This window comes from Schistocerca nitens, chromosome 6 (assembly GCF_023898315.1).
Source record: "Schistocerca nitens isolate TAMUIC-IGC-003100 chromosome 6, iqSchNite1.1, whole genome shotgun sequence".
NCBI classification, from domain to species: Eukaryota; Metazoa; Arthropoda; class Insecta; order Orthoptera; family Acrididae; genus Schistocerca; species Schistocerca nitens.
Window position 1 is genome coordinate 709,631,879 of NC_064619.1, and position 12,609 is coordinate 709,644,487.

Here is a 12,609-nt window from a genome sequence, read left to right on the forward strand (position 1 = left end):
TTTATAACCCTGTATTCACCTGACCTAAAGTACTGTTCCTCCTGCCACCAAACTTCACTAATTCCCACTATATTTAACTTTAACCTATCCATTTCTCTTTTCAAATTTTCTAACCTACCTGCCCGATTAAGGGATCTGACATTCCACGCTCCGATCCGTAGAAAACCAGTTTTCTTTCTCCTGATAACGATGTCTTCCTGAGTAGTCCCCACCCGGAGATCTGAATGGAAGACTTTTTTACCTCCGGAATATTTTACCCAAGAGGACGCCATCATCATTTAATCATACAGTAAAGCTGCATGCCCTCGGGAAAAATTACGGCTGTAGTTTCCCCTTGCTTTCAGCTGTTCGCAGTACCAGCACAGCAAGGCTGTTTTGGTTAGTGTTACAAGGCCAGATCAGTCAATCATCCAGACTGTTGCCCCTGCAACTACTGAAAAGGCTGCTGCCCCTCTTCAGAAACCATACATTTGTCTGTCCTCTCAACAGATACCCCTCTGTTGTGGTTGCACCTATGGTACGGCCATCTGCATCGCTGAGGCATGCAAGCCTCCCCACCAATGCCAAGGTCCATGGTTCATTAGGGGGGATCAGTGGTTAATGGTTAACAGAAAATCAGGTAGATATTGTTATTCCTGTATGAAAAGGACTCACACCTAGTGAGTCCGTGGCTGGCGACCACGGGGTCCCGAGCTGAGTATTGGCATTACTTCCACTTACTTCTGCCAGGCTCCTCACTTTTATCTTTCCTATTTGGCCACCCTCGGCCAACTCTTGTTCTTTTCTGACCCTGACGCTATTAGGTTTCGAGGGCTAGGGGTCTTCCATTTCCAACCTATACTTCTACTGAGCCGAATATCTCCCGGGATAAGGAGATTACCTTCTATCAAGTGCCAACGGCCTTCTAGGAGGGCGGATGAGCGGCTAGAAGGAAGGGCACTCTCTTGCCCTTGGGGTGGGAAACTGCTCCTAAAGGCGGAGGAGCCACAAGGTGGCCAACGGCATAGAATGGAGAAGGCAACGGGAAACCACTCCATTAAAGACCCAGGCGGGTATTCCAAGTATCAACAGCTTATGATGGAAAGCTCTTTGGTTAAATTCTCCAGAGGTAAAATAGTCCCCCATTCAGATCTCCGGACGGGGACAACTAAAGAGATACCAAAATCCAAAAGCATTAATGTAAGAAGGATAGCAACATGGAACGTCAACTCTCTTCTTAAATGTGGTAAGCTGGAAAACTTGAAAATGGAAATGAAACGAATGGATATTGATGTACTGGGAGTCTCAGAAATGAGATGGCCAAACGCTGACGACTTTTGGTCAGGGGATTACAGAATCATACGCACTGGAACAGCACAAGACAGTCCCGGGGTTGCAGGAGTGGGAATTATCCTCAATAAAGAGATGGGGTTAAGAGTAAAAGGATTTGTTCAACATAGTGAGAGGATAATTTATGTCCGATTGGAAACTAAACCAAGAGACACAATCATAATCCAAGTATACATGCCACTTACGAGGCACGAGGATGATGAAATCGACATGATGTATGACCACCTTGAAGAAATAATTGACAGAATTAAAGGAGCTGAAAACCTTGTCATCATGGGAGATATGAATGCCGTTGTTGGGGAAGGTAAAGAAGAGGATGTGGCAGGGAATTTTGGATTAGGATTAAGAAATGAAAGAGGGGATAAACTTGTAGAATTCTGCCAAAGAAATAAACTTTGCCTTACAAATACCTTCTTTAATCATCATCCAAGAAGAAGATATACTTGGAAAATGCCTGGTGACATTAACAGATACCAAATTGACTTCATATTAGTGAAGCAAAGATTTAAAAACCAAGTTAAGGACAGCAGATCATATCCAGGCTGTGATGCGGAAAGTGACCACATACTCGTTATGATGACGACTGAACTAAAATTCAAGAACATTAAAAGAAGAAATACATGTAAATGGGATCTGACAAACCTGAAAAACGAAAATACACTGAAGCACTATCAACTAGAAACAGACAAGAAAACAAATACACAGGGCTGCAATGACATCCAAAGCAGCTGGGAAAAAATAAAAACTGGTATTTTAGAAGCAGCAGAAGAAGTAATAGGAAAAGAAAGGACAGAGAAAAGGAAGGAATGGATCACTAATGACCTACTAAATATGATGGAAGAAAGAAGGAAATTAAAAAATTCTGTTAAGAAGGAAGACCAAGAGAAATACAAGAGTCTGAAAAACAGAATCAACAGAGAGGCAAAACAAGCAAGAGAAAAATACCTTGATGATCTCTGTATTTCAGTTGAGGACAACATGAGCAAGGGAAATATCGACAAGGCCTATAAATGTGTGAGACATTGCTTTGGAGACAGAAGAAACAAATGTAGGGCTGTGATGGATGAAAATGGCAATATGTTGGATGACGATGATGAAGTTGCAAGAAGATGGAAACAATATATAGGAAAACTGTACAGCGGACCAGACCTGTCTGAAAACATCATGGAAGAAGAAACAGAAATAGATGCACACAACATAGGTGAACCTATATTAAAGGTAGAGTTTGAACTAGCTCTGAAAAAATTGAAAAACAACAAATCGCCTGGTATAGACAATATCCCAGCCGAACTTCTGAAATCTGGAGGAGCAAAACTGAATCAGGAGTTGTATAATCTTGTTTTCAACATGTACGAGCAGGGTAAAATTCCTACAGACTTTGAGAAAAACATTATGGTCCCCATTCCAAAGAAGGCAAATGCTACAAGATGCGAAAATTATAGGACACTCAGCCTAGTTACTCACGCCTCTAAAATATTAACCTCAATTATCCTAAAACGCATAGAACAAAAAGTCGAAGCTACACTCTCCGAAGACCAGTTTGGATTCCGGAAAGATAGAGGAACCAGAGAAGCAATATTTGCTCTAAAACTAATAATAGAGAAACGACTAGATAAGAACCTGAAAACATACATAGCTTTCATAGATGTAGAGAAAGCCTTTGATAATGGGATAAGATGTTTGAGGTACTCAAAAAAGTAGGAATAGACCATAAAGATAGAAAAATGATATGGAACCTGTACAAAAATGAGACAGCAGTTATCCGTGGACGGACAAAACAAGAAGAGGTGCAGATACGGAAAGGTGTCCAGCAAGGTTGCGCACTATCCCCTGTTATCTTTAACGTATACATTGAAGAGGCGCTGAAAAAAGTAAGGGAAAATTCACAGACAGGTGTAGTAATTCATGGCCAACGAATAGATATGATAAGATATGCCGATGATATAGCTGTCCTGGCTGAAAGTGAAGATCTTGTAGTCCTATTGAATAGAATGGATAAAGTTATGGGTGAATAATATAATATGAGAATTAATAAAGCAAAAACAAAAGTAATGGCATGCGACAAAGAAGATCAAGTGAAAGTCCAAGTTCATGTAGGCAATGAACTGCTTGAACAAGTTGATAAATTTACTTATCTGGGCAGTAATATTACCAGGGATGGAAGGAGCAAGGCAGAAGTGAGAAGTAGAATAGCTCAAGCAAAGGCTGCTTTTAACAAGAAGAAAAACATATTAACAGCTAAGAGCATCAGCCTTGAAACCAGGAAAAGATTTTTGAAATCATATGTGTGGAGTGTGGCATGTTATGGGTGTGAAACATGGACTCTCGGGACAGAGGAACAGCAGAAGCTAAATTCTTTTGAAATGTGGTGCTATAGATGCATGCTCAAAATAAAATGGATCGACAAGGTCACAAAAGAAGTGGTTCTGGAAAGAGCAGGTGAGAAGAGAAGCTTCTGGAGTTTCATTGTTAAAAGAAGAGTGCAGTTTACAGGCCATCTATTAAGACATAAAGGACTCCTGAACACAACCATAGAGGGATATGTCGAGGGAAAAAGACCAAGAGGAAGACCACAATTGAGGTACATGGATCAAATCGTGAAAGATGTGGGATGTAACACCTATACAGAAATGAAGAGAAAAGCTGAAAGACGCACAGAATGGAGACAAGCTGCCATTGTAGCTGTTGCAAACCAATCCTTGGATTGACCACTGCAGAAGAAGAATTGTTATTCCTGAATGAAAAGTTGTAGCAAATATCGGGTGTTAGAAATAGAGAAAAATTGTGGTATTGGAATTACCATCAAAGATGGTTGAAAATTAAAGAAAAAATGGCAAAATAAATAAAAAATCTAAGTGATACACCATGCTCCTCAGAAGTAGCTGGGGAGTTTAACTGAGTTAGATTAGTTGGTGAAAATAATAGTTATTAGCTTACTTAGGTCTTTACAGTGTGAGGAAAATGTACATCTTTTTTTTTTTTCTTTTCGACAATTTTAGGTAATTATATCAAAATTAGTATCACTTAAAGTAAACAATCAATGCAAAAATCTAGAATGGAATGTACAAATTTATGTTTGCTGCATCAGACTATTGCAGGAAAAAGAATTCCATATAATAAATCTAATGCTCCTGTGGACCCGCCATAAAAAAGACAACTTAAAACCAATTATTATATGGTTAACCTTGAAGATGGAGTTTTGCATTGCTTTCCACTACTGCTAACACAGAGAATTAATTTAGCATCAGTAAGAGGACAGAAAGATCTTATTGGGTCATTTATTGATAGTTTAAATATAATTTATTTGGACTTCTTGTATAGGTGCCAAACTAGAAAAACATGAGTTAAAATTGCACTCAGTACATTAAAAAGAAATAGACACTAACAATGTCATGAAAGGTAGATTGCTACTCGCTGTAAAGATGACACATGACAAAAAGACTGTTATACATGACCTTTTGGCCAAAGCCTTCTTCAGGAAGGAAGACATGAACACATTCACAGAAGTGAGCACACCTCTTGCACACATGACCACTATCTCTGGCCACTCTGGCCAGAAATATATCTGAGACATTCATGTTCACCAACAAAAACAATAGGCTCTTTAAAAGATAAAAAGGTATCTGGTACTGAGATGAACTGTTAAAAATGAGAGGAATCAGGCTTTCACTGTACCAGACATATAAAAGTGACTATTATCAAATTCCCGAATAGAGAGAGAGAGAGAGAGTTTACAAATCCTATCTTAGATGTAAGAAGTGTTGTTCAACTAGGCTTCTGTATGCCAGTAAAATAGTTTATGAAAGTTACATATTTATTTATTTATTCCAATAATCAATTTTTAGTATCAAACAATCAAAAACCCAGGATTGAATGTAACAATATTATCACCATATAATGGAGATGCTGAGTTACAGATACCTAGGCACAATAAAAAGACTGTCACAAATAAGCTTTTGGCCATCAAGGTATTTCTCAAAAATAGATTACACACACACAGATTTATATATATATATATATATATATATATATATATATATATATATATATATATATATGATGTGAGTTACCGAACAAAAGTGCTGGCAGGTCGATAGAAACACAAACATACACACGAAATTCTAGCTTTCGCAACCAACGGTTGCTTCGTCAGGAAAGAGGGAAGGAGAGGGAAAGACGAAAGGATTTGGGTTTTAAGGGAGAGGGTAAGGAGTCATTCCAATCCTGGGAGCGGAAAGACTTGCCTTAGGGGGAAAAAGGACGGGTATACACTCGCACACACACACATATCCATCCGCACATACACAGACACAAGCAGACATTTGTAAAGGCAAAGAGTTTGGGCAGAGATGTCAGTCGAGGCGGAGGTACAGAGACAAAGATGTTGTTGAAAGACAGGTGAGGTATGAGCGGCGGCAAATTGAAATTAGCGGAGATTGAGGCCTGGTGGATAACGAGAAGAGAGGATATACTGAAGGGCAAGTTCCCATCTCCGGAGTTCTGACAGGTTGGTGTTAGTGGGAAGTATCCAGATAACCCGGACGGTGTAACACTGTGCCAAGATGTGCTGGCCGTGCACCAAGGCATGTTTAGCCACAGGGTGATCCTCATTACCAACAAACACTGTCTGCCTGTGTCCATTCATGCGAATGGACAGTTTGTTGCTGGTCATTCCCACATACACTCCTGGAAATTGAAATAAGAACACCGTGAATTCATTGTCCCAGGAAGGGGAAACTTTATTGACACATTCCTGGGGTCAGATACATCACATGATCACACTGACAGAACCACAGGCACATAGACACAGGCAACAGAGCATGCACAATGTCGGCACTAGTACAGTGTATATCCACCTTTTGCAGCAATGCAGGCTGCTATTCTCCCATGGAGACGATCGTAGAGATGCTGGATGTAGTCCTGTGGAACGGCTTGCCATGCCATTTCCACCTGGCGCCTCAGTTGGACCAGCGTTCGTGCTGGACGTGCAGACCGCGTGAGACGACGCTTCATCCAGTCCCAAACATGCTCAATGGGGGACAGATCCGGAGATCTTGCTGGCCAGGGTAGTTGACTTACACCTTCTAGAGCACGTTGGGTGGCACGGGATACATGCGGACGTGCATTGTCCTGTTGGAACAGCAAGTTCCCTTGCCGGTCTAGGAATAGTAGAATGATGGGTTCGATGACGGTTTGGATGTACCGTGCACTATTCAGTGTCCCCTCGACGATCACCAGTGGTGTACGGCCAGTGTAGGAGATCGCTCCCCACACCATGATGCCGGGTGTTGGCCCTGTGTGCCTCGGTCGTATGCAGTCCTGATTGTGGCGCTCACCTGCACGGCATCAAACATGCATACGACCATCATTGGCACCAAGGCAGAAGCGACTCTCATCGCTGAAGACGACACGTCTCCATTCGTCCCTCCATTCACGCCTGTCGCGACACCACTGGAGGCGGGCTGCACGATGTTGGGGCGTGAGCGGAAGACGGCCTAACGGTGTGCGGGACCGTAGCCCAGCTTCATGGAGACGGTTGCGAATGGTCCTCGCCGATACCCCAGGAGCAACAGTGTCCCTAATTTGCTGGGAAGTGGCGGTGCGGTCCCCTACGGCACTGCGTAGGATCCTACGGTCTTGACGTGCATCCGTGCGTCGCTGCGGTCCAGTCCCAGGTCGACGGGCACGTGCACCTTCCGCCGACCACTGGCGACAACATCGATGTACTGTGGAGACCTCACGCCCCACGTGTTGAGCAATTCGGCGGTACGTCCACCCGGCCTCCCGCATGCCCACTATACGCCCTCGCTCAAAGTCCGTCAACTGCACATACGGTTCACGTCCACGCTGTCACGGAATGCTACCAGTGTTAAAGACTGCAATGGAGCTCCATATGCCACGGCAAACTGGCTGACACTGACGGCGGCAGTGCACAAATGCTGCGCAGCTAGCGCCATTCGACGGCCAACACCGCGGTTCCTGGTGTGTCCGCTGTGCCGTGCGTGTGATCATTGCTTGTACAGCCCTCTCGCAGTGTCCGGAGCAAGTATGGTGGGTCTGACACACCGGTGTCAATGTGTTCTTTTTTCCATTTCCAGGAGTGTAGAAAGCTTCACAGTGTAGGCAGGTCAGTTGGTAAATCACGTGGGTGCTTTCACACGTGGCTCTGCCTTTGATCGTGTACACCTTCCGGGTTACAGGACTGGAGTAGGTGGTAGTGGGAGGGTGCATGGGACAGGTTTTACACCAGGGGCGGTTACAAGGGTAGGAGCCAGAGGGTAGGGAAGGTGGTTTGGGGATTTCATAGGGATGAACTAAGAGGTTACGCAGATTAGGTGGACGGCGGAAAGACAATCTTGGTGGAGTGGGGAGGATTTCATGAAGGATGGATCTCATTTCAGGGCAGGATTTGAGGATATATATATGTATCTAAAAACACAGATGATGTGACTTACCGAACGAAAGTGCTGGCAGGTCGATAGACACACAAACAAACACAAACATACACACAAAATTCAAGCTTTCGCAACAAACTGTTGCCTCATCAGGAAAGAGGGAAGGAGAGGGAAAGACGAAAGGATGTGGGTTTTAAGGAGAGGGTAAGGAGTCATTCCAATCCTGGGAGCGGAAAGACTTACCTTAGGGGGAAAAAAGGACGGGTATACACTCGCACACACGTGTATTTTTGACGAAGGCCTTTCTGGCCAAAAGCCTATTTGTGACAGTCTTTTCGTAGTGCCTATCTGTGGTTCAGCAGCTCCACTATGTGGTGAGTAGCAACTCTCCTTTTCATAATATTGTTACATTTTTTAGTATATTGTTTGTACACATGATATAGGACAAGTGTAAACATAATTAATTTACAATTACAGTAGTCATTGCGGCTACAACGCCAACACAATCAAAGTACATAACAACATAAATTGACATATTACATTGTTTCTAAATTTGATAGTTAGTAAGGAGAGTACATGATTAACATAAAGTAAATTATAGTTTGAAATGACATAATACATAATTATTAACATTTATTAAAAGATATTTACTCATTATGATTATCCAGAAACTCAGAGACATAGTAGGAGCAGTGCTCAAGCAAGAACTCTTTCAACCTTACCTTAAACATATTTAATGTTAGGCATTTAAAGGAAGAAGGCATGTAGTTATATATTCTAACTCTAGTATGATATATTCCTCATTTGCATAAGTCTGTAATTATTCTTTCCAGTCAGACTCCTGAAATCATTCATTGTCTTTGAGAACTGAGTAATGGCTGTGCCACTTCACTCAGAGGACTTGAAAACAAACTGAACGCAACAGACACATCTGTGAAGGATCTGCTTGGTGCCAAGTTATGAGCATGGCATACATTTCTTTGGAATATTATCACAGCTGTTAATGGTACATTTTGGAAGCCTTTCTTCTTGCATCCTTTTGACATGCCTTTGCTATTGTAGCTATGAAAGAATAGAGAAGGTTGGAGAACAAGAATTGGAGACACGCTGTTATTGTAGACGCCGATAAAAATTGTAAACACGAATGTGTACAAGGGGTTGTTAAAAAGTTTTAATCATCACTTTGAAAAATTCAAGCTACAATCATGAAACCTGATGAAGATATCAGCCCTTCTGTTCATATTCACCCTTCAATGCAACACATTTCTGTAATGAGGAATGATTTCATGGGGATGTTTCTTGTCGTCATCTGTATTTTGGATGGTCAGGAAAGGTTCCACCCTGAAAGTTACATTGGTGTCATTCTGGAAAATGCCTGCCATGCAATGGTTTCTTCATCTGAGGAAAGAGGAAGAAGTCACTTTGTATCATCTCATTGGAATACAAGGATAGGCAATATTGATAGCCCAAAAAAGCTGTAAATGTGGCTGTTTCCTGTGCAGACACATTGCTGTGGAGCAGTGATGCTTCCTCTTGACACACACCTATCAAGCAATGTGGTGCAGCAGTGGTCAGCACACTGGACTTGTTTTCAGGAAAATGACAGTTCAAATCCTTCTGTAACCTTGTGAGGAGATTGGTTTGCTGCTGTGTGGGCACTTGGGTGTCTGTATGGTTGTGTGTATGAATGTGTGTACTACTTCTACTAGAGACAGAAAAAGAGCTCAAAAGCTAGTGTAAATACTGTTTTCTGCTGTGTGTTTATATGTTCCACACACCAGACAGCTACATTTGAGAATAGTTGCCTTTCCTTTACTTTACATATTATTCCATGCGGGGATTTCCATTATTTTTTTGCACAAGGTACAGATGGAAGTAAAGCTGCATGGGTGAGTCATGAGTCATGCTTGGATAGCAAAGTTGGTAGAGCTCTTGCCCACAAAATACAAAGATCCCAGGTTCAAGACCCAGTCTGGTACATAGCTTTAATCTGTCATGAAATTTCAACTTCTTTAGATGTTTGACATGGAGTCTACCACCTAATTCTTGTCACTGGATGACATGAGGGAGGAAGAGCTATCTCCCCCTGCCCCAGTGAGAGAGAGTTTTGTTTTATGTGCTAACTGCAGTTACAAAAATTATGTACATTTTAATTGTTATTACATCAATCCTTTTAGTGATAGCTGTAACACATTTTCTTTTACTGGTAATTGTATGCAGAAAAGATGTAATATTTCATAAATGACATATCTTAATAAATGTTTCTTTTCTTAACTCATTCCATATCCTTAAATGTTCTCTTTTCTGGTCAGAGTTATGAAAAACACTTTGTATAAACGTCTTAACTTTCCATAACTTTTTATCTCTGAAACTGTGAATGATACAGGTACTATCACTTGCTTTTCAAGTTTCTATGACAAGAGAAAGCAAACCACATTTTTTATGATTTGAAGTTTTAATAACTGCTAGGAAACACTGTTTATACGACACTTAAAAACAATTATGGGTCTTGCTAAGGCTTCTTAAATAGCATTAATAGTGTCCAAAAAATACAGCATTTCAGTTCTCTATTCCTGCTGAAGTTAAGGTTATTCTTAATTTTATAGGAAGTTGGAGAAGAGTCAAAACTGGTGAGAAGTTTTGAACGCATTAGATCTATTGTAAGGAAGAAAAGACAGGCACGAGAAAAGACTGACAATGAACAAAACATGCGACTGGAGCAAATGGTACGAGAAGTTATGACAAGGCATGCAGCTGAAAAAAGAAATCCATCCAGTGTTCGTGAAACGATTATAAGCATTCCAGAAAAGAAGCAACCTCTAACAACTGAATGTTCAGCAAGCCTGCCTTCAGATGTCAGTGATTCAAGAACGTCCAAAGATGCAGAAAATCAGGAGAAAAATGTCATCACTAAAGAAATTAAAAATTCTCCATGTATCACTAATAGACACTCTGTAAACATTCCTGCTATCTCTCCAAAGCCAACAACTGAGAAATATCATTCAATGAGCGTGCAAGATTCTTTAAACAAACATGCAGAAGAGAAGCGATATTCATTAGTACTTCAGAAAGCTGTTGACCTTGAAGACACAGAGATTGAGGACCTGATCAACAACTCTGAATCCAGACTGCAGCATCAAGAGACGGCAGTGCTGGAGACAGTCCAAGAGGCATCCGATACTCCAAAACACACTGTCCACAAACAGCTCTCTCTTGCAACTAACCAAACAAGTAGCAAAGGTAAGCAGTTGTCCAGAAAGATTTAGATGTGCTTTAACTTCACTTCTTTACAAGCTTTCATCTGCACAAACTGACTCCTATTACTATGTTTTGTTGATGTGTTGATACCAGTGCTATTTCTGTGTATTCTGTGCACATACTATGGCAACAGCTTTATGTTTTTAATGACAGTATTGTGTGATATTAGAACGCTTCTATCTGTTTTGGACAGTCTCTTTCAGATGGGCAAAAGATGACTAACAGATTTCCTGTCTGCTAGAAAATGTGTGTGTTAGCAGAGAGATGTAGTTTTATCACTTCACAGATATAATGGATGTGACATTAAAAACTAGAACAGGAAATATAGTAAAACTATTTATGTACTGCATAGAAAAACACACTCTGTCTCTGTTGTAGCTGGCGGCATTTACTGAGCAACACTATCCTCCTCACTGCTGATAGCATTAGAGTTGATGTACATGTCTATTGTATCCCACTATCTGTTTCTTGTGGTGTAATATTTGATGTATCAATTTTGTTCTTCACTTCATTGGCATGGATCAAACTGGCTCCAGTTTATGTCTATCTTTTAGTATATACATACTTTTTTTTAATTTATAAGACTCTCTTTCAATTTAAGTTCTATTTGCTTCTTGTCTTTTATTTAAGTGGGTGTGTTTTACTGAAAAACTGAATGGATTTGTTTAATTACTCGCTGTAAAGATATTAATTTAGGGTTAACAATCCATTTAAGAAAGTACTACAGCATTCACTAATTTTAAAAGTTTGAATTTTTAAATGACACAGACTCAGTTGCCCAGCAGTAGTGTTTCCATGATCTGATGACTTTGCTGAGCAAAGGAGACTGCAAAAAAAAAAAAAAAAAAAAAAAAAAAAAAAAAAAAAAAAAAAATTTGCTGCTTAGCAGGAGGTACTGAACATTGCTGAGAAATCTGAAGTAATTGAAAAATATTCTGAATGGAAATAAATAGTGGGCAAAATAAAACTGGTCTGGAAAATATTTATAAGACTGATGTGGAACTCGTGCTTGTTAATGAAAAGGAAAATTGCCCGTCACAGAAAATGCTGGAAGCTATGATTTTGGTTCACCAGTCAGCTACTGTCACACGTCTGTGCATGTGTATCACCTGCATTTTCTGTCCCAAGTATTTTGTTGTGTCATTACATTTGAGTGAATGAGAGGACCAGATCTGTTTAGTGACCAGTTTGAATGGAACACAAAATGGTGCTCATGATGAAACAGCTTATATTCATCCTCAGGTATTGTGCAAATCACAATTCATGGAAAACTTGTGCAGAACAGTTTAAGACTCAAAGTGTTTTGGCAAAACCTCCAGCAAAGTCTACAATGTAAAAATTAGTGGAAAACTAGTGTGAAACAGGTTCTAACTATCCAAAAAGTGTTCAAACACCAGAAAATATTGCTCAACTGAAGTAAACCCAGAAACAAAGCCTGATGAAATTTCATTGCCATTTCAAGTGGGAATTAAGAGATTGTTGTGTCAAAATATTATCATGGAGCATATGCATGTGTACCTGTGGGGCAGAATGAAGGGTCAGGTATAGTGCATTAATCCTCGCACAGTGAAAGAGCTACAGCAGAACACAGAAAATACTATTGCTGCTGTCCTTCAGACAGAACTAC

At 40.6% G+C, this 12,609-nt stretch overlaps 1 protein-coding gene across 1 annotated transcript in view; it reads left to right on the top strand.

Moving 5' to 3' along the window:
- The window catches only part of LOC126263582 (sodium channel protein 60E-like), a 347,601-nt gene that overhangs the window by 201,819 nt on the left and 133,173 nt on the right, over positions 1-12,609 (top strand). Inside the window, exons 19-20 of the mRNA XM_049960674.1 lie at positions 5,044-5,058; positions 10,331-10,964. Of these exons, the coding sequence (XP_049816631.1) occupies positions 5,044-5,058; positions 10,331-10,964 (649 nt within the window). The remainder of the gene's footprint in view (positions 1-5,043; positions 5,059-10,330; positions 10,965-12,609) is intronic.